Raw genomic sequence first — 23680 nt, 5'->3', positions numbered from 1 at the left:
AGTGAAATATTGTTTTGGATTCACAGTGATGAATCAGATATAACAGCAAATCGGCATCTGGGTAATGTCAGGTATGCTAATAATCATGATAATTCATGTCACATGGATGATCACTGTAGATCTGGAGTGTATTCATTAAGAGCTCACAGTAGCAAAAACTTTTTGCAACAGAAAAACGAGTGTTTCTTATTTCCATTTCGGCTGTTTCCGTCCTTTTGAAAAGGAAGATATTTATGTTACATTTCGTAATCCAGGGATTTGTTTTGTTATTTATTGAGAAGTGGAGCAGCCAGGACCGGAACTACCTGTCATATAATATGACGTAGAAATAATTAGTTTGATCGAGGTTTCAGAGCCTTTTCAACCTTCAGTAAGAAAATGTTGATAGTTTGTTTTTAGGTGTGAAGTGGGACATGTAAGTTTCAAAGAGGCTTATCGTAGTTTCTTACACAAGCGTTTAAGAAAAACATAGCCAATAAAGTAGGGCCTGTGGTTTGTACAGGTTACAGGACATACCATTGACTAGTCCTGCGTGCATGCACATGCAAGCTCACCCTTGTGCATACACACGTGGTCAAAACCTTAAAGGCTTCCTGGAAGTGCTTAAAGTCATGTCTGTCATTTGAAGAAGCAGTAAACAACTACCAAATTCACATCCTCTCTATACTCTCTGGAGATCAATCCATCTCCACTGGATAAGACAGCACAGCCTCTTCCCATCCGTGTTTTCTAGGTTATGACAGGTCGCCTATTGTGTCATTGACGCTGAAATCGTTTCAAACCCTAACTCCTGGGCTAAAAAACACACTCAATCGAGAATATCCTATGGAAGTGTTTTTTAGTCCAGGAACCAGCTTAATCTGGGTCTGGGGAAAACGGCCTTGAAACCCTTAACAGAACAATCACGCTCAGGTGCCCGTCCTAGCAGTGCTTGTTAGTGCAGAAAGTGACAGACAGCTAACAATAGCATGTGTAGTAATGCTGTGGTGGGTGACTGTCTATGTAGTGTAGTAATGGCTTAACGGGGACCATTATCGTTGTGCTAACTGAAGGAGATAGAGTAGGGAAGTTGACCCTATAAACTGATCTAAGGTCAGTTTCTATTTTCCCTCCTAATCATTAAAGTGGCAATCTGCAGTTGCTACATACATTTTTGGACTACAGTATGGAAGAACCCAACATTTAAGCTTGTTTTACTCCAATATTTGTAAACAAACACTGTATAGCCTCTATTTTTTTTTTTAATTAACAAGGGGAGATGTGGCCCGACAGAGCGAGGGAGAAAAAGGTGTGCTGCTGCAGCACCTCCTGAAAAATTGGAATACATAAAAAAAAGTAATGTTATGTATTTATGTTTTTATCACAAAGGTATTGTACTGAGCCTTTACTAGCTGTGTTTCAATGGACCGATATAGCCATCTGTAGCGCTGGCCCTGTCCTATCAGGCACATGTGAAAAATAAATCTGATTCGATTTTTGATTTGACAGACAGGCATTGTAGTGGACACAAGGGTCTTGCAGTTCTAGAAACTAAGATCCTTTTTATGAATTCTTGAATGAATTCTGAAGAGGATATTGGTCACATTTGTTTTAGATTGACTTAACTTGAATCTGTCTGTCTGTCTGCCTGCCTGTTAAAAAGGCTTTTGGTTCGATTGAATTTACATTTTATATGCTGAGTCATGACAGTCCCCCAATCACAAATATGTAAAATATGTGACCCCTATGACCCCCAATTAAGTCACTTCGTGTAATCACAGGAAGCTGAAATTCAATGTAAAGCCTACTGGGGACACTTTAACGGTCCCCTTCAAGTCTGTACGTTCTTCAGAAATGACCGTTCTACAGAGGATGGAAGACAGTGTTTTTGTGTGACTGCAGGGAGAGAATGAAGGACCATGTTGAAGATGAAGTAAGACACTTCCTGTTACCACAGGAAGCTGAACCTCAATACAGGGCATCCCTTTATGGTCATGATTTGTTGTCTGCAACGACGGTTCAATCGCAGTCAACAGGGGCTTCATGGTTATGTGAGGGCTATAGGTAATGCTTTTCTATGGAAGAAAAGCCTTGTTCTCTGTGAAGAGTTCATTTCACATGGTCAGATGTAGGCTTGCATTCATCGGAAGCGTCAGTTGAATGATCCCGTGTGAATTTTGTTTCTATCCTCAACTGTTCTGTTGAACGATCCCGTGTGAATTTTGTTTCTATCCTCAACTGTTCTGTTGAACGATCCCATGTGAATTTTGTTTCTATCCTCAACAGTTCTGTTGAACGATCCCGTGTGAATTTTATTTCTATCCTCAACTGTTCTAGCGATGTCACTCAAAAGCATAGTAAATATAGGCCAGGCTTCAAGTGAGGCCTACCTTCTACCATGTAGTGGGGAGGGGCAGATCAACCCTAACCCTAACCCTCGCTTCATCTCCACATCTTTACTCCGAGAGAGAGGTGGGAGACAGAGAGGAGCAAAATCCCAGCAAAATCCCAGTCTACTTGAACAAAGCAATATTCAATCATGAGGCATCAAAGCCAAAGGAACTGAATCATATTTAAGGAATCCTATATGGAAGGAAAGTAGTGTGGAAACGTACCAAAAAAACTAAACTTCCTGAACAAAATGTTTCACTGCAATAGTGAAGGTGTAAACTTGGCAGTTGAAAACCTAAACAGTATATTTGACCTCAGCTTTCCTATCAAATCTAAAAAATAAAATTAAACATTAAAATGAACAACAATGACAAATGGTTAGATGAAGAATACAAAAACCTAAGAAATAAATTGAGAAACCTATCCAACCAAAACCCAGAGACCCAGAAAACTTGAGCCTTCACTATGGTGAATCACTAAAACAATACAGAAATACACTACAGAAAAAGAAGGAACAGCACATCAAAGATCAGCTCAATGTAATTGAAGAATCCATAGACTCTAACAAACAACAACACGAAGGGTTGTCTATCCAACACGGAGATGTATGGATAAACCACTTCTCCAATCTTTTTGGCCCTATAACAAAGAACAAACAGCAAAAACATTTACATGATCATACAAATCTTAGAATCAACTATTAAAGATTACAAGTACCCACTGGATTCTCCGGGTACTTTGAATGAACTACAGGACAAAATACAAACCCTCCAACCCAAAAAGGCCTGTGGAGTTGATGGTATCCTAAATGAAATGATAATGATTATACAGATCAGAAATTCCAATTGGCTATACTTAAACTTTTTAACATCATCCTTAGCTCTGGCATCTTCCCAAATATTTGGAACCAAGGACTGATTGATCACCCCAATCTAAAAAAGTGGAGACAAATTTGACCCCAATAACTACCGTGGGATATGTGTCAACAGCAACCTTGTGAAAATTATCTGCATTATCATTTACTGCAGACTCATACATTTCCTCAGTGAAAACAATGCACTGAGCAAATGTCAAATTGGCTTTTTACCAAATGACCATACAACAGACCACGTACACCCTAATTGACAAAGAAACAAACCAAAACAAAGGCAAAGTCTTCTCATGCTTTGTTGAATTCAAAAAAGCTTTTGACTCAATTTGGCATGAGGGTCTGCTATACAAATTGATGGAAAGTGGTGTTGGGGAAAAACATACAACATTATAAAATCCAAACACACACATTTCTTTCCACAGGGCCGTGGGGTGAGACAGGGATGCAGCTTAAGCCCCACCCTCTTCAAAACATACAGTCGTGGCCAAAAGTTTTGAGAATGACACAATTATTAATATTCACAGTCTGCTGCTTCAGTTTGTATGATGGCAAATTGCATATACTCCAGAATGTTATGAAGAGTGATCAGATGAATTGCAATTAATTGCAAAGTCCCTCTTTGTCATGCAAATGAACTGAATCCCCCCCAAAAACATTTCCACTGCATTTCAGCCCTGCCACAAAAGGACCAGCTGACATCATGTCAGTGATTCTCTCGTTAACACAGGTGTGAGTGTTGACGAGGACAAGGCTGGAGATCACTCTGTCATGCTGATTGAGTTCAAATAACAGACTGGAAGCTTCAAAAGGAGGGTGGTGCTTGGAATCATTGTTCTTCCTCTGTCAACCATGGTTATCTTCAAGGAAACACGTGCCGTCATCATTGCTTTACACAAAAAGGGCTTGACAGGCAAGGATATTGCTGCCAGTAAGATTGCACCTAAATCAACCATTTATCAGATCATCAAGAACTTCAAGGAGAGTGGTTCAATTGTTGTGAAGAAGGCTTCAGGGCGCCCAAGAAAGTCCAGCAAGCACCAGGACCGTCTCCTAAAGTTGATTCCGCTGCGGGGTCGGGGTACCACCAATACAGAGCTTGCTCAGGAATGGCAGCAGGCAGGTGTGAGTGCATCTGCACGCACAGTGAGGCGAAGACTTTTGGAGGATGGCCTGGTGTCAAGAAGGGCAGCAAAAAAGCCACTTCTCTCCAGGAAAAATATCAGGTACAGGGATTGGACTGCTGAGGACTGGGGTAAAGTCGTTTTCTCTGATGAATCCCCTTTCCGATTGTTTTGGGCATCCGGAAAAAAAGCTTGTCCGGAGAAGACAAGGTGAGCGCTACCATCAGTCCTGTGTCATGCCAACAGTAAAGCATCCTGAGACCATTCATGTGTGTGGTTGCTTCTCAGCCAAGGGCGTGGGCTCACTCACAATTTTGCCTAAGAACACAGCCATGAATAAAGAATGGTACCAATACATCCTCCGAGAGCAACTTCTCCCAACCATCCAGGAACAGTTTGGTGACAAACAATGCCTTTTCCAGCATGATGGAGCACCTTGCCATAAGGCAAAAGTGATAACTAAGTGCCTCGGGGAACAAAACGTCGATATTTTGAGTTCATGGCCAGGAAACTCCCCAGACCTTAATCCCATTGAGAACTTGTGGTCAATCCTCAAGTGGCGGGTGGACAAACAAAAACCCACAAATTCTGACAAACTCCAAGCATTGATTATGAAAGAATGGGCTGCCATCAGTCAGGATGTGGCCCAGAAGTTAATTGACAGCATGCCAGGGCGGATTGCAGAGGTCTTGAAAAAGAACGGTCAACACTGCAAATATTGACTCTTTGCATCAACTTCGTGTAATTGTCAATGAAAGCATTTGACACTTATGAAATGCTTGTAATTACACTTCAGTATTCCATAGTAACATCTGACAAAAATATCTAAAGACACTGAAGCAGCAAACTTTGAAATTTAATATTTGTGTCATTCTCAAAACTTTTGGCCATGACTGTACAGTATATCAACAAATTAGCGAGGGCACTGGAACAGTCTGCAGCACCCAGCCGCACCCTACTAGAATCTGAATTAAAATGTCTGCTGTTTGCTGATGATCTGGTGCTTCTGTCCCCAACCAAGGAAGGCCTACATCACCTAGATCTTCTGAACGGATTGTGTCAGACCTGGGCCCTGACAGTAATTCTCAGTAAGACAATAATAATGGTCCAGTTGCCAGGACCACAAATATAAATTCTATCTAGACACCGTTGCCCTAGAGCACAAAAAAACTATACAAACCTCGGCCTAAACATCAGCGCCACAGGTAACTTCCACAAAGCTGTGAATGATCTGAGAGACAAAGCAAGAAGGGACTTCTATGCCATCAAAAGGAACATACAATTCGACATACCAATTAGGATCTGACTACTTGAATCAGTTATAGAACCCATTTCCCTTTCTGGTTGTGAGGTTTGGGGTCCGCTCACCAACCAAGAATTCACAAAATGGGACAAATACCAAATTGAGACTCTGTATGCAGAATTCTGCAAAAATATCCTCTATGGATAATGCAAAACACCAAATAATGCAAGCAGAGGAGAATTAGGCCGATACCTGCTAATTATCAAAATCCAGAAAAGAGCCGTTAAATTCTACAACCACCTTAAAGGACGTGATTCCCAAACCTGCCATAACAAAGCCATCACCTACGGAGAGATGAACCTGGAGAAGAGCCCTCTAACAAGCTGGTCCCAGGACAGCAACACAATTCCACCCAACCAAATCACGAGAAATCAAAAAGATAATTACTTGAAGCATTGAAAATAATCAACAAAAAACAGAGCCAACTAGAATGCTATTTGGCCCTATTTATGTTTATTTATTTTCCCTGTTGTACTTTAACTATTTGCACATCATATGACATTTGAAATGTCTTTATTCTTTTGGAACTTTTGTGAGTGTAATGTTTACTGTTCATTTTTTTCTTGTTTACTTCACATTTGTTTATTATCTATTTCACTTGATTTGGCAATGTTAACACGTTTCCCATACCAATAAGAGGTGGGAGAGAGAGAAGGGCGAGAGAGAGAGGGGCGAGAGAGTGGGAGAGAATGAGAAAAATACATAGATTAGAGGGAGGGGGAAAGAAGGAGAGAGAGAATGGAAGGAGAGAGAGCGGGAGAGGGTGAAGGAGGGATGAGAAAGATAAATATAGAGGGAGGGAGGGAGGGAGGGAGGGAGGGAGGGAGGGAGGGAGGGAGGGAGGGAGGGAGGGAGGGAGGGAGGGAGGGAGGGAGGGAGGGAGGGTGTCATTTTTGTGATGGCTTTGTCTATGCGTCCATATTGTGATTCTAATCTTACCTCATTGAATGCAATGTATTCACTTAAGCATCAACCCTGTGACACTCATCTTTCCCATCGACTGCAATTTGTTGAGAAAAACATCAACCCTGTGATACTCGCCTTTTCCCATTGACTGCAACGCACCAGAGGGTTATCTTACCTGGACCCCTGCATGTCTGCTTGAGTGTGTCACTACCGAAAGAGAGTGTGCGTGTGTGTCAGTGTGTGTGTGTGTTCTTGATATACTGCCACCATGGCTTTGGCTGAGAAGCTGTTGACGTCCTGTGGTAACAGGGTTCCCCTTGCTTTCCCCAGCCCTCCTTCTTCCCGCCCCTCGCCGGCTGTCTCGTCATGTTCCGGCGGAAAAAGAAGCGGAGGCCAGAGATCTCGGCACCACAGGACTTTGAGCATCGGGTCCACACGTCATTCGACGCAGTGCAGGGGTGCTTCGTGGGCCTGCCGCCCCAGTGGCAGAGCGTCATTGACATCCTGAGGAGGCCAAAACCGGTGGTGGACCCGTCCCGGATCACCAATGTGGAGCTCAGGCCCAAGAAGGTACAGTGGGGTGCCTCATGCCCTATCATTGTTATTGTCATCATTATTTACATTTTCATTTTTTACATTTTAGTCATTTAGCAGACACTCTTATCCAGAGCGACTTACAGTAGTGAATACATACATTTCATACATTATTATTTTTTTTTTTTGTACTGGCCCCCCGTGGGAATCGAACCCACAACCCTGGCGTTGCAAACACCATGCTCTACCAACTGAGCCATGTCATCATTATTATTATCATTATTATCATCATTATTATTATTATTATCATCATTATTATTATTATTATCATTATTATCATCATTATTATTATCGGTATTATCATTATTTTCATTATCGTTATTATCATTATCGGTATCATTATTTCATCATTATCATTCTTGTCATTATTATCATAATGATAATAATAAGATCATAATAATGATTCTAATAATTATTATCTATTATCATTATTATCATCATTATCATTCTTGTCATTATTATTATTATTATTATTATTATTATTATTATTATTATAATCATTATTATTATCTTATCTATATTCATTATTATTATTATCATTATCATCATATTTATTATTACCATTATTAGTATTATTGTCATATTTATTATTATCAGCATTATTATCATTATCATCATTATTATTATCATTAACAAATTAACTCTAAAGGCAGTGTTCTTTTTTCAACACTCGAAAGTGTTAATTTAACACTGGATTCAGAGGAACTAATATGGGCACTGAAAGTGTTATATTTAACACCTTCAGAGTTAAATGTACGGAAGTGGATTTGCTGTTGTCAACTACTGTACATTTGATGTTCAGTTTAACCTGTCCCAATTCAAGTAAATAACAATAATGCATGCTTCTGTGTATTCAGTGTGTTTCATGCATATACTTTATTATACAGGACTCAGATAAATATCTGTGTGTCTTTATACGTACTGTATATGAAAGCATTGGTAAAAATACACACCTGTTTTAGTGACACCAGGACATGCATATGAAATACTGAATGACGGGTTTATAAGTTTGTTAGTACAATAGAGACAGAGACACAGTTAGAGGAAGTGTTTGGTAAAGCGCTTAAAGAGCCAACTTTTTGTGGTAGTCTTTCGAGGCAACATTCTCCCTGTCAGTATGTTGATCTTTTAGGTCATATTTAATCCTGTGACAAAAAGAGAATCTTAGCTTAGTTTACACCTTGCATGACACACTGACATGTCATCCATGGTGTGTTAACGTACCATGGGGAGAAATTGCAACAACAACAACAAAAAACTGTGAGAAAACCCCTGAGGATATAGGTTGGTTACCTTATGTGCCTGTTGTACCCTCACCACTTCCCCATGTATTGGCACAAATTACCCTTTTTACGGCACGTTTTGATTGATACATTGTCCTTGTGTTTAAAAAGTAACCTCACACCTAAAAAGTCCCTCAAGAAAATAATACAATTGTTATGGGTATGTTCAAAATGTGAAAGTTGATATGTTCATTATCTTCAATCATTGCAAACAGGATGGTATACTAGAATGGTGTATACACAAACATGCTTTAGGGGGATATTGGTATTAAACAGATTGAGTATAGCAAATAATGGAATGAGATGAAATTAAGTTAATAGATAGTAGGTAAGTACCAATACTTGCAGCATGTAAATTAATCAAGGAGCTCTTTTTACTCAACAACCCACAAACTGATTTTGTGTCAGTCCTACATTTAACATAACTCACCAATGAACGTAATCTTGCAAAAATGTATCTGTGCATTCAAACTAAGTGAAACTTGTTTGCGACTAACTAAACCAATATACTGTCAAAACTCAAAAACTTGATTCATTGTGTAATACCGCACAGAGATGTTTAACTTTTTTAACTATCATGACCACACACACATCGTTGACCAGCAGAGCACAGTTTAGGCCTACCATAACCAACCTTTGCTCTTACCTTCTATTTGCACGCATTTGTTTATGGAACCATTCCCAGCAATCTCAAGCCACTTTTATCAAGCTTCGTGTTGGGTGCAACTGTTTACACACAGGGCTCTATTTTCACGCACCATTTAGACCTGACCTGGTTTCAAGGTACACAACAGGAGCAATGAAAATAGTTTCCAAGATAGTGTCACACTCTTAGACCGCCTATATATTGTTAGTTTATATACACTCCATTTCAGACTGGAATTCTGAATTCTTCCTTTTAAATATATTCTTAGGGTATTTTTACACGCTTTATTTAGCGAGGGAGTAAATCAGAGGGGATACAGGAGGGGAAAACTGATTAAAGGGTTAGGAGTGGGAATTGAACCCCAGTCTCCGATAGGAGAGAGCGAGAAAGTGAGAGAGAAAAATAAAGAATGAGAGAGGGAGAGAGATGATGATGATGATGGGTTAGCTATCAGGGTCAGGAGCATGTTCTTGACAGCCTCTCAGCTAATGAATTACTAGGCATGACTTAACATTGCTCGTGTTAAAATTCTGTGTGACAGTTTAGTACAAAATTAACTTCAAGAGTATCACCATTATCTCTTATTTGAATCCTCTCGCCAAGTATATCAATAGACATCCAGTCTGCACGTAGAAATCCAGTCGGCCTGTCTACGCCAGGAGTGTTACCGCTAGACCACAGGTTCTGCCGACTGGATTTCTACGTGCAGACTGGATGTCTATTGATATACTTGGCGAGAGGATTCAAATAAGAGATAATGGTGATACTCTTGAAGTTAATTTTGTACTAAACTGTCACACAGAATTTTAACACGAGCAATGTTAAGTCATGCCTAGTAATTCATTAGCTGAGAGGCTGTCAAGAACATGCTCCTGACCCTGATAGCTAACCCATCATCATCATCATCATCATCTCTCTCCCTCTCTCATTCTTTATTTTTCTCTCTTACTTTCTCGCTCTCTGTTGTTCATTAGAAAGATCATTGGGGGCTCCTGTCATTGACTACATTATTTATAATGAGGGATACCTAAAGAAAAATGGGCTTCTGTGAAATGAAAATGGATGGCCCCCCCCTCGGTGAAATATATTTTTACCCAACCCTCACTGAATGCTTAAAAAAAACAAGTGAATCTCCCCTATACCCAAAATAATAATACAATTATTACAATTCGAGCACTGGTTTTAACTTAACACACCAAGCCCTTCACTGACACTGAGATATGCACAGTGACTGAAGGAATTGGCTGACAAAATCTATGGATAGTAGACTATCATTTAGTCTGTCAAACAGGTAGGCCTACCTCTTATTTCTTGAATAGGAAGAAATAGGCTCCGACACAAAGCCCTCGTTGTTAGTAGCCTAAAGTCAAATTGAAATGAAAACTGTTTAAATGAATTAGCCTACTTTCAGCACCCATGCGCAGTCCATCTTTGTGGTTGCCGCTTCATAGTAATGTAAGTTAAGTAAATGACTGAAATATGGCTTATTGTGAGGTCAATAACTCTGACACATAGCTTCATTATGGGCAATGGAATATACAGATTTTATTTAAATCAATTATAGCAGTAGCAAGCATACCTCCGGTCCTCCTTCTCATCTTCGCACTCTCCCTCTCAAACTTAAAAGGACATCAGTAGGTCTAGTCCGCACGCACAGATATTGCATTTTTTTTAAACAAAATAAACAATCATTTTTGGAAGAAGCCTTTGACTTGCCTCCTGAAGTGCCACTGTACACAGCACAGTCATTGGTTAGGCAGCACAATAGGGTTTACATCAGCAAGAGCAGGGCAGGCCAGGGCCCATGATTGGGAACGCCTATCCATGGCAGTGTGTAATGCAGTGTAGCCTAGTTTTATGTAAACCATCTCAGCAACGCAAAAACTTGGTAAGGAAGTACATTTTGTTAGAAACATAGCTTTGCCCTGTGCTTCTCCCAGCATCGTCATATAGCCGAGGCCTATAGCCTGTAGTATAGGCTTTGAATAATTTCATTAAGACCACACTGGGCATAATTGATAATGAGCGCCCAGCAGCGAATCAGGGATGAGGGGCAGCGTCGGGCACACATTGAGATATTATAAGCAACTAAGTATTAACACTTGAGCAATATGACATTTAATCGTTTACAAATTACATGACCCTCCCATGGACTAAATATAAAAATACTAAACTCTCCCCCTGATTGAAATGAAAAAAGCATGACCCTCCCCCATTTTCCTCCGGGTAACAATTGCGTAAATTTAAACTGCTCCTTAAGTGGTCTGTCTTTGCAGTTAGTATTTTGAAGACTGGGGCCTGAGAGTTGAACTATGACCTCTGGGCGAGACCAGCGGTAAGAACACTTTATGTACTGTAGGAGAGGTTGAAATATCCTTGACCAATGACCTCTGACCTGAGGCAAGTCTGTTTTGCACAGAGAGGGATAGGAAGGGATAAAAATCAGTATAGGTGTCTTTTTTACACAGCGCATCTAAAGAGATTATTAACAATTTATATCATTTCTAATTATCAGCCAGCCCATGAAATAGGGCCCTGGTTGTGCCTACCATGTTCCAGAACCAATATTGACTGTTTTTGTTCATGTCCAATTTCTCCCTTTCAGACCATTTGTAGGGGGAGTTTCATTGGACACGGAGACTACATCTCCCACGTCATCTCCGAGATGACTCGTCTTACCGTCACCAGTTCCAACTCGCTTCGGAAGAGCAGTCCTTCGGCGCGGCAACGGGCACGCTCCATGGGGCGCCTGGGCGACCTCGTCGAAGGGGACACGTATCAGTATGAGGAGCTGGGCCAAGAGACGCGTCATAACGGCGGTAACAACTACTGGCAGGTACAAAGCGAGAGCGGCAGCCCAAAACTGGCTCTTAGGAAAACCTCCACCCTCCAGCCCAATGGGGTACTGCCTCGGGCAAAGTCGACGCATGAGATGAGCACGGCGGCTGGGGATAAACCTGCACCTCTGCCGAAGGGGCCAGTCCCCACGCCCCCTAGAGGAGGAGGCACAGGTCATTATACACGTAGCGAATGGGCCGGACATATAAATAGGCCGGGACAGCAGATGGGGATGCCGCAAAAGGGCAAGGTAGCCAATCAGAGGCCGGCATCCTGCTATAACCTGCAGACCCTGCAGACGCAGCAGCAGGTCAACATGAGGGTCAAGCCTGGGGTCAGTCATCTGCCGGACCTTCTGACCTCCTCCAAGGATACTTCTCCTCAGAGACCCCACTCGTCCTGTGACCTGAAGGTAAGCCTCTTCCGTTTCCATTTAGCATTGATATGTTGATGCTGTGTCTTGTTGGAAGGAAACATTGTGGTCACCTCAAGACTGAAGTTGCCAACACCTGTCATTGCAGATCACCTGAATTTGTAGTTTGTCGAAGGCCTATGCTAAAATATCTTTCCTGTCATCTCCCAGATGAATTCATTAGGGCCCTCGGCCATGTCCTTACCCAATGGCACCAGCAGCCTGATCGCAGGCCGAGGGCGAACCCACAGACCCTCACGCTCCTCCTCCAGCTACACCATTGGATTGTTATCACCCATAGTTCAGGGGGCTACCATGCCCCTACTCCCCAAACAGGACAGCCCATCCCAGCCCCGGCCTTCTCCCACGGGCTCCCCGGCCACCAGCTCAACAGGAACGGCCCAGCAGCAACAGCCCAAACCCAAGCTTGGGCCAGAGCCCGAGCCGGCCAAAGTGACCCATGAACAGTTCAAGGCGGCCCTGCAGATGGTGGTGGACAAGGGCGACCCACGCACCTCCCTGGAGAACTTTGTGAAGATCGGGGAGGGCTCCACGGGGGTTGTGTGCATTGCCCGCGAGAGGCATAGTGGTCGGCAGGTGGCAGTGAAGATGATGGATCTCCGTAAGCAGCAGCGCAGAGAGCTGCTCTTTAATGAGGTATGCAGTATGTTAATGGGAGGTAAATGGTCAGAATTGGACTGTAAGAAAGGCTAAACTATGTTAGTATATCATTAGGTTGTGGGTTCCTATCTGGCCTGAAGGACTAAAACAAGATATGAAACAGCATGCCTCTATAAATGGTATAGGACAGAACAGAGGACTTTATTGTATAGTGAGTTACAATTAATGACATGTAAAACTCACTATACAACAGTTTCTTGGAATTTGAACATTCTGTTCAATTAATCAATGCATGTCTAGTCTGAAAGGTAGATAGACACGGACTTTCTCCCAATGAGCTTGAAAAGCTACCTTTAGATATCATCTGTCTGTCAAGTTTGCTTATCTACATGGACAGATAGCCTATCTAAATGGATTGATTACTTACAGTTGAAGTCGGAAGTTTATATACACCTTAACCAAATACATTTAAACTCAGTTTTTCACAATTCCTGACATTTAATCCTTGTAAAAATTCTCTGTCTTAGGTCAGTTAGGATCTCCACTATATTTTAAGAATGTGAAATGTCAGAATAATAGTAGAAAGAAGGATTTATTTCAGCTTTTATTTCTTTCATCACATTCCCAGTGGGTCAGAAGTTTACATACACTAAATTAGTATTTGGTAGCATTGCCTTTAAATTGTTTAACTTGGGTCAAATGTTTCCGGTAGCCTTCCACAAGCTTCCCACAATAAGTTGGGTCAATTTTGGCCCATTCCTCCTGACAGAGCTGGAGTAACTGAGTCAGGTTTGTAGGACTCCTTGCTCGCACACGCTTTTTCAGTTCTGCCAACAAATGTTCTATATGATAGAGGTCAGGCCTTTGTGTTGGCCACTCCAATACCTTGACTTTGTTGTCCTTAAGCCATTTTGCCACAACTTTGGAAGTATGCTTGGGGTCATTGTCCATATGAAAGACCCATTTGCGACTAAGCTTTAACTTTCTGACTGATGTCATGAGATGTTGCTTCAATATATCCACATAATTTTGCTCCCTCATGAAGCCATCTATTTTGTGAAGCGCACCAGTCCCTCATGCAGCAAAGCACCCCCACAACATGATGCTGCCACCCCAGTGCTTCACGATTGGGATGGTGTTCTTCGGCTTGCAAGCCTCGTTTTTCAACCACTCCACAAATGTCTTCTTAACAAACTATAGTTTTGGCAAGTCGGTTAGGACATCTATTTTGTGCATGACACAAGTAATTTTTCCAACAATTGTTTACAGACCGATTATTTCACTTATAATTCACTGTATCACAATTCCAGTGGGTCAGAAGTTTACATACACTAAGTTGACTGTGCCTTTAAACAGCTTTGAAAATTCCAGAAAATGATGTCATGGCTTTAGAAGCTTCTGATAGGCTAATTGACATCATTTGAGTCAATTCGAGGTGTACCTGTGGATGTATTTCAAGGCTTACCTTCAAACTCAGTGCCTCTTTGCTTGACATCATGGGAAAATCAAAAGAAATCAGCCAAGACCTCAGAGAAAAAATAATGTACCTCCACATGTCTGGTTCATCCTTGGGAGCAATTTCCAAATGCCTGAAGGTACCACATTCATCTGTACAAACAATAGTATGCAAGTATTAGCACCATGGGACCACGCAGCTGTCATACCACTCAGGAAGTAGACGCGATCTGTCTCCTAGAGATGAACGTACTTTGATGCGAAAAGTGCAAATCAATCCCAGAACAACAGCAAAGTACCTTGTGAAGATGCTGGAGGAAACCGGTACAAAAGTATCTGTATCCACAGTAAAACGAGTCCTATATCGACATAACCTGAAAGGTTGCTCAGCAAGGAAGAAGCCACTGCTCCAAAACCGCCATAAAAAAGCCAGACTATGGTTTGCAACTGCACATGGGGACAAAGATCATACTTTTTGGAGAAATGTTTTCTGGTCTGATGAAACAAAAATAGAACATTTTGGCCATAATGACCATTGTTATGTTTGGAGGAAAAAGGGGGAGGCTTGCAAGCCGAAGAACATCATCCCATCACGGGGGTGGCAGCATCATGTTGTGGGGGTGCTTTGCTGCAGGAGGGACTGGTGTACTTCACAAAATAGATGGCAAAATGATGTGGAAATATTGAAGCAACATCTCAGACATCAGTCAGGAAGTTAAAGCTTAGTCGCAAATGGGTCTTCCAAATGGACAATGACCCCATGCATACTTCCAAAGTTGTGGCAAAATGGCTTAAGGACAACAAAGTCAAGGTATTGGAGTGGCAATCACAAAGGCCTGACCTCTATCCTATAGAAAATGTGGGGGCAGAACTGAAAAAGTGTGTGCGAGCAAGGAGGCCTACAAACCTGACTCAGATATACCAGCTCTGTCAGGAGGAATGGGCCAAAATTGACCCAACTTACTGTGGGAAGATTATGGAAGGCTACCTGAAATGTTCGACCCAAGTTAAACAATTTAAAGGCAATGCTACCAAATACTGAGTGTATGTAAACTTCTGACACACTGGGAATGTGATGAAAGAAATAAAAGCTGAAATAAATCGTTCTCGCAACTATTATTCTGACATTTCACATTCTTAAAATAAAGTGGTGATCCTAACTGACCTAATACAGGGAATTTTTACTAGGATTAAATGTCAGGAATTGTGAAAAACTGAGTTTAAATGTATTTGGCTAACGTGTATGTAAAGTTCCAACTTCAACTGTATAGACATACTGGCCCTCTAAGCACCTCTTCTCATGTATATTTGTAACCATAGGTGGTGATCATGAGGGACTACCGGCACAACAATGTTGTGGAGATGTACAGGAGTGCCCTGGTGGAAGAGGAGCTGTGGGTTATCATGGAGTACCTGCAGGGCGGCGCTCTAACCAACGTTGTGTCTGAAACCAGGTAAAGGGTCTGTCAATAAGAGGAGCAATGTTGTGAAACTTAAAACACGGAATACTTCCTAGCAACAGTGATGTTCATTAATCATATTATATATATTAATAATCATTTTCAGAATGCCATTACAATGTACACAAACCAAACCCATTGGGTAGAATGAGATGAGTAGTAGTTTGTTTTGGGAAAATCCCATTTGTTCAAGAAGTTATGTCAAGTAACTGTATTGCCACCCACTCCTGCATACCTTCTTTTGCATTAAAGGAGAAATGTAATTGTTCTAAATGCCAAAGTAAAGGAGGGTCTAACAATAACACAAGTTGGCACGTGTTGCAACAAGATTCCTCTGTAATTGCCTGCTACGTTTTGGTCCACTGGAGAACAGTACAATGTTGATCTGACAACAAAAGAAGAGAACGATTCACATGATGCTAATGCTAACATGATTAACCTGATGGATGTTGTGTCAAAGGCAAAAAACTAAAATGTTCTATCAAAGGCTGACTAGAATGTTGGATAACAAGTTTAAGTTGCATGTCATTTCATACCAGGCTGAATGAAGAGCAGATAGCCACCGTGTGCGAGGCTGTACTACAGGCATTAGCCTATCTCCATTCCCAGGGAGTTATCCACCGTGACATCAAGAGTGACTCTATACTGCTCACGCTGGATGGGAGGGTAAGTACGGCCACATCCAGAAATAATTTCTACCCGGTCTGTAGCCTCAGAACAGATGACAAAATATTGCTCTAGCTAGCTTGCTAGCTAACTGTATTTACTCCTGGGGGCAGCAGTGGCTGGGTTTGAACTAACAAAATTAGGGCAGAAACTGTCTCCAAAAGCCCTTACCCAGCACCTCTACCTATCCATCCCCTATTTACCAGTCCATCCCTACAGATAACCTCTAGAAACTCTCAATCACTGAAGACCAAATCTTAAATTGAGATAATACAAATTGTATTGATATCAATGGCATAAAGTTCAAGCTAAAGCTAAATTTAAAGCTATGATGAGCATGTTGGAATTTGGCCCTTTCAGTGATTTCTAATGTATCCAATAATTTTTATGGCCTTTTATTTTGTATTTTTTTTTATGTCTTATTGTATTATTTTCCTAGATCAAGCTGTCAGACTTTGGATTCTGTGCTCAGATCAGCAAAGACATCCCCAAAAGGAAGTCCTTGGTTGGAACACCGTACTGGATGGCTCCAGAGGTTGTGTCAAAGACGCCATATGGAACTCAGGTAACAGAACAACCAACCAAAACTGTGTTTGTTTGACTGCTAGAAGGTTGTCTCATTCTACAATATGAACAGAGTATCTGATACACTGATGTGTCCCTCAAACACATCCAGTGAACTCCACACGTTTAGGGACAGTGACAATTGTGTTGTTGTTTTGGCAGCTTAAATGGAAGGATATTGTCATCCATATCGGGTGAACCGTTTAGAAATTACAGCACTTTTTGTACATAGTTCCCCCATTTTAGGGGACCAAAGGTTTTGGGACAAATTCAGTTATGTGTATTAAAGTAGTCAAACGTTTAGTATTTGGTTCCATATTCCTAGCACGCAATGATCACATCAAGCTTGTGACTCTACAAACTTGTTGGATGCATTTGCTGTTTGTTTAGGTTGTGTTTCAGATTATTTTGTGCACAATAGAAATGAATGGCGCAGCGGTCTAAGGCACTGCATCTCAGTGCTAGAGGCGTCACTACAGACCCTGGTTTGATTCCAGGCTCTATCACAACCGGCCGTGATTGGGAGTCCCATAGGGCGGCGCACAATTGCCCCAGCATCATCCGGGTTAGGGTTTGGCCAGGGTAGGCCGTCATTGTAAATAAGAATTTGTTCTTAACTGACTTGCCTAATTAAATAAAGGTTAAATAAAAAATACAAAAAAACATAAGTGAATTTGTTCCAATACTTTTGGGGGACTGTATGCAAAAAAATCTATAATTTCTAAACTGTTCACCCGAAATGGGTAAAAATACCCTCAAATTAAATATGACAGTCTGCACTTTAACCTCATAGTCATTGTATCATTTAAAATCTAAAGTGCTGGAGTACAGGGCCAAAACAACCAAAAATGTGTCACTGTCCCAAAAGTTTTGGAGCTCACTGTATGTTTTGATCTTATTGTATTGCACATTGTGTTTTATTCACACACACGCACACACACACACACTCACAAAAACACACACACAAAGCACGCACACACTCACAAAAACACACACACAAAGCACACACATGATCCTGTTACTGTTGCCTACACCACTCCTTCACCACTTCAGGCCGGATACTCCTTGCACTAGAGAATACTGCCTAAAACAGACAGACAGGATTATCTGTTTTTATTTATTTTAAATTTTATTTCACCTTTATTTAACCAGGTAGGTTAGTTGAGAACAAGTTCTCATTTGCAACTGCGACCTGGCCAAGATAAAGCATAGCAATTCGACACATACAACAACACAGAGTTACACATGGAATAAACAAAACATACAGTCAATAATACAGTAGAACAAAAGAAAACAAAAAGTCTATATACAGTGAGTGCAAATTAGGTAAGTTAAGGAAATAAATAGGCCATGGTGGCGAAGTAATTACAATATAGCAATTAAACACTGGAATGGTAGATGTGCAGAAGATGAATGTTACCCACCGAGGTATTTTCTTATTGGGATTCAACAGAGATGGAGGGACCTTTTTCCATCCTTAAATGTGTGTTTGATGTGAGAGAAAGACAGTGTGTGTACTGTCACTGAATGTGTGTGATGGTGTCTGCCTTTTCCTGTGATGTTCAATGAATGCTTGTACAGGATATGACATGGATGAACATGCCGTTTTATTGGTGTGTGTCAGTGGCGATGAGTGCAGTTTAAAATGAGTGAGGATGATTTTTTTTTCCTGAGCATGGCCTATTACAGCTATTGGATGACTGTCATTCACATTCAATTCACCTAGTTCAATGTAACATCGATAGGTTTAGGCTACTACATGATACTCTAATGTTCCCTGTTCCCATCATGAGGTTGCTACAACCTAGCCTATGAATTAAAGTTTACAACGTAGTTGCACACAGGTCGAGAGACGCATTTGAGGTAACAGACAGTGACATTCAATACCGCCTTGCATCTAGCTGATATAGGATGTAATCATTAGTCCAACAGTCGCAAACGAGAGTTTCTATTGGACAAATTCAAGTATGTTTATCCCCGTTTTGTTCCATTTGTTTCCGTTTAAGAAACATTTTTCAACAGAATCCGCGGAATGAATACACCCCTGACCACTCACAGCCACTTTGTATTCCTTCTCGCATCCATGCGCTCACCTCCTCTCACCGCTCCCCTTCGCTTGAGGACTTCAATGCACAACACATCAGCTATATGTGACCAGGCAACAAAAAAACTTTACAAGCCAAACCGCTACACACAGCCTACATCGTTGTCACCATATTAGATAAAGTAACGTCATAATCAGCATATCTAATAGAACTAACGCGTTGGTAAACCCACTACAATCATGCAGTAACGTTACAGTGTATAGTCAGTAAGCAGTTTAGCAGTTACACCGGCGGGCCCCGGTGGCAATACATTAGTAAAACCAAAAGCTTACCTTGACTTGGAAGAGTTCCAGTGTTGTGTTGGCTAGTCATAGCCAGATAGCTAACATAGCATCCCTCTGTTTGAGCAGGGTGTATCAGTAGGCTAAACTAGCTAGCTGCATTTGCTAGCTCAGAAAGTGTCCTTTTTTTCAGTTTCAATCTCTTTCTATATATATATTTCACTCTTGCATCTCCTTCATTTTGGAAGAAAATAATTTGTTCAAAACGGTTCAACTATTGTCTTTCTCTCTCTGAGTCAGCTACTCACCACATGAGAACCACGAGCCTCCTAGGTTTTGTATTGAAGTCAATGTACCCAGAGGAGGGTTGATGCTAGATGTCCTCCGGCTACATCATGGTGCTACCCTACAGAGTGCTGTTGAGGCTACTGTAGACCTTCTTTGCAAAATATAATAATTGAATCAGTTCTTTGGTGACTTGATAATATTTAGTATAGTTTTATCTAAAAGGGATCACTTTTTTAATGTTTTACCATTTTTATTTTTATGAAATTAACTGAGGAGGATGGTCCTCCCCTTCCTCCTCTGAGGAGCCTCCACTGGTGTGTGTTTATGTTCCTGTGTCAGTCAGGTGGATGGAAGGTCTCTGGATATGCTGTTAGAGGGTACGTGAGGCTCTGTGTGTGTTTATTACTGTAAATGTCTCTGTGATGTCTGGCAGGTGGATGTGTGGTCCCTGGGTATCATGGTGGTAGAGATGGTGGATGGAGAGCCTCCGTACTTCAGTGACACGCCAGTGGCAGCTATGAAGAAACTGAGGGACGAGCCGCCACCCACAGTCAGGAACACACAGAAGGTGAAATACATATAGATACATACCACACTCACACACTACTCACACCCCATCTCTCTCTCTGTAGATCTCCCCTGTGCTGAAGGACTTCCTGGATCGTATGCTAACACGGGACCCCCAGGAGCGGGCTACCGCTAGCGACCTGCTGGAGCACCCCTTCCTGCTGCAGTGTGGCTCGCGGCAGTGCCTGGTGCCCCTAGTAGAACGATACCGTAAGCGCATGTCCCGCTGCTGACTCACCCAAACGCACAGGATCCATGATGGCCGAAGAATGGGCTGATCCCCTGACGTCTGACCCTAGGTTAACAGGCAACCTGTCGCTCCATCCACCGCATTGGTATTGAGTCTCAATGCCCACTACAGGAAGTGGATTTACTGTCACTCGGTGTGTGGATGGATAGATATGGAGTCGATCAGAAAAGCCTCTCTTTCTTTATCTTGTCCCTTTTTATTTGCTCCTTTTCTCTGGAATCCCTTCAGATCCACAGGAGCATCCTCGCTCCCTTGTTGGGCAGTGTAGGGCAGGATGGAATTGGATATCTGAATTTAAGGATTTGTTAATTAATTCTATGCAAAAAGTGCAACAAGCCCCAATGCAGAATCACAGTGACCTGATCACTGATCATCCCCACCATCGCTGTCCAATTTGTCTTACTGACTTTGAAATGTAACAATTACGACTGACTTTGGTACTATACTTGTTCGGTAATTCATTCTGTTAAACAAATGAATGACCAGACCCTTTCTACCAGATCACATAGGGGTACCCCTGGACTTGATAAGGGGATGATCTACAAAGTTGTCCCAAGCAGAAGCTTTGTTTTGGTATTGCTGGAGAAACATGTTTTTATAGAATTTCAAAATGGATAAAGTATTTTGGGATATTGCAGATATGAATGTGAGGAGTATAGTAAAGAGTAAGACTGTACTAAGTATAGTCAATGTTCTATTCTGGGACAGGTATCCCTGGGAAAACACTATTGTAATCAGAACCGATCACCTGTATTTAAAGTATAAAAAGGGATCCGCCATACTTTGGTTAAACATGTTTTTGACAAAATAGGCATGCAATATATTGAAATGGAATATAACACGGACATGAGGTAGTTCAAAATCTCAAGTCCGGATTGTTTTGTAGCCTACTGATGTACCCCTGTTAGCTGACTAGCCTATTGACATACCCCTGTTAGCTGACTAGGCTACTGATGTACCCCTGTTAGCTGACTAGCCTACTGATGTACCCCTGTTAGCTGACTAGCCTACTGATGTACCCCTGTTAGCTGACTAGCCTACTGATGTACCCCTGTTAGCTGACTAGCCTACTGATGTACCCCTGTTAGCTGACTAGCCTACTGATGTACCCCTGTTAGCTGACTAGCCTACTGATGTACCCCTGTTAGCTGACTAGCCTACTGATGTACCCCTGTTAGCTGACTAGCCTTTTTCATGTACCCCTGTTAGCTGACTAGCATATTGTTGTACCCCTGTTAGCTGACTAGGCTACTGATGTACCCCTGTTAGCTGACTAGGCTACTGATGTACCCCTGTTAGCTGACTAGCCTTTTTCATGTACCCCTGTTAGCTGACTAGGCTACTGATGTACCCCTGTTAGCTGACTAGCCTACTGCTGTACCCCTGTTAGCTGACTAGGCTACTGATGTACCCCTGTTAGCTGACTAGCCTTTTGATGTACCCCTGTTAGCAGACTAGGCTACTGATGTACCCCTGTTAGCTGACTAGCCTACTGCTGTACCCCTGTTAGCTGACTAGCCTATTGATGTACCCCTGTTAGCTGACTAGCCTATTGATGTACCCCTGTTAGCTGACTAGGCTACTGATGTACCTCTGTTAGCTGACTAGGCTACTGATGTACCCCTGTTAGCTGACTAGGCTACTGATGTACCCCTGTTAGCTGACTAGGCTACTGATGTACCCGTTAGCTGACTAGCCTACTGATGTACCCCTGTTAGCTGACTAGCCTACTGCTGTACCCCTGTTAGCTGACTAGGCTACTGATGTACCTCTGTTAGCTGACTAGGCTACTGTACTGTTTGCCAACACTGGATACCTATGTATTGTAGCTTTCTTATGTCAACACCCATTTTCACATGCATTTTTGTCCTTCAGAATGTTCTGTATCTGACCCTGTACAGCAGTTTATATTTTTCATACACTTCAAAAATGTGACTTCACTTTGCACGTTAGTACTTGGTAAGTACTGGTAAAGGACAAAACCTATGAAGGTACTTCTTTACATTTTTTAAAATAAATATCTGTGAACAAATTATTTTTTTGTTGTTGCAAATATCATATTGATTATGATTTAAATACAGTTAATTGGCCTACAACATGATATAAGCATATATGATATATATATATATAAGAGCCTCTGATAAATGATCAAATACGTATACAAGTCATTGCCATTCAGGTAAGATCATCGATGTCCTAACAATTTCACAGGATACCCAGGATCTCTTTAATTTTGTGTTTTTTTTTTATCAGGTGTTTTGTGACCGAGCTTTCTGTGACTGTCATTACACCTTATCATGGCATCTTTTAATGTGATGAAAAGCACTAAATTATGGTATGAGTGACAAAGTGTTTCACAGAGTTTTAATAATTGCAGTAATTTCTACAACACACACTATACCAATGTAAAATAAGTGATGTGAGAGAAAGGTTTCCCAGAGCGATCTGTATTAACCTGCCTTACGTTAATGAGTAAGAAATATGGAAATCTTGTTGAAAAAAGGATGACAAACAAAGTTTCAGGTAGCAAACAACCCAGTGAATTTCAGCGTGACTCAGTTTTCACCTAAATAATGTGCGATGAAGTTTGCAATGAAAACCCTTTTCGGTCATTTTGAAAACATTTTCATCACTTATAAAGCATGACAATTTGGGTGAAGAAATCAAATAGATAGATACAGATAAAGATATTCAATATGTTTCCTTAACAATAGTTTCGTAATTACAAATGAAATGTCATATCAGTTATTGTATACAGCACAAAACTGGTACACAGTATGTAACACGTAAGAGCAGTTAAACTGGCACTGCAGCTTTTCATAGCGTTTAACACAGCCATGTTTTTTCCCCCTCATTTTAAGAATGTTCAACTTGAAGTATGAAGGAGAATGAACCGTCTCAGAAGAGATTTAACACTGCTGTAGGATTGCAAAGGGAGGGAATTTTACCAGTAACTCTAGAAATGTACCAGTAAACAAACAGATTTTTGGAAACTTGAGTTTTCATAACGTAAAAAAAATATAAAATAATAAATTGTTTTAATATGAAAAAAAAATCTCAAAGCTGTAAAACATTATCGGAAATATAACCCATCAACTTAGTGAACGCTGTTACTCTTTAATGAGGGTTTCAGCATGCA

At 41.3% G+C, this 23680-nt stretch overlaps 1 protein-coding gene across 2 annotated transcripts in view; it reads left to right on the top strand.

Annotated features, from left to right (window-relative positions):
* Positions 1-22576, top strand: part of LOC106571135 (serine/threonine-protein kinase PAK 6) — a 43515-nt gene extending 20939 nt beyond the window's left edge. For both annotated transcript variants that reach the window (XM_014143847.2, XM_014143846.2), the window contains exons 3-10: positions 6902-7141; positions 11700-12344; positions 12516-13001; positions 15741-15874; positions 16420-16546; positions 16986-17111; positions 20158-20292; positions 20357-22576. In XM_014143847.2, the coding sequence (XP_013999322.2) occupies positions 6938-7141; positions 11700-12344; positions 12516-13001; positions 15741-15874; positions 16420-16546; positions 16986-17111; positions 20158-20292; positions 20357-20524 (2025 nt within the window). In that variant the 5' untranslated portion in view covers positions 6902-6937 and the 3' untranslated portion in view covers positions 20525-22576. The remainder of the gene's footprint in view (positions 1-6901; positions 7142-11699; positions 12345-12515; positions 13002-15740; positions 15875-16419; positions 16547-16985; positions 17112-20157; positions 20293-20356) is intronic.
* The last annotated feature ends 1104 nt before the right edge of the window (positions 22577-23680 follow it).

This window comes from Salmo salar, chromosome ssa15, assembly GCF_905237065.1.
Source record: "Salmo salar chromosome ssa15, Ssal_v3.1, whole genome shotgun sequence".
Lineage (NCBI taxonomy): Eukaryota > Metazoa > Chordata > Actinopteri > Salmoniformes > Salmonidae > Salmo > Salmo salar.
Note: the sequence above shows the minus strand (reverse complement) of the source record. Positions and strands in the feature narration are given on the sequence as shown.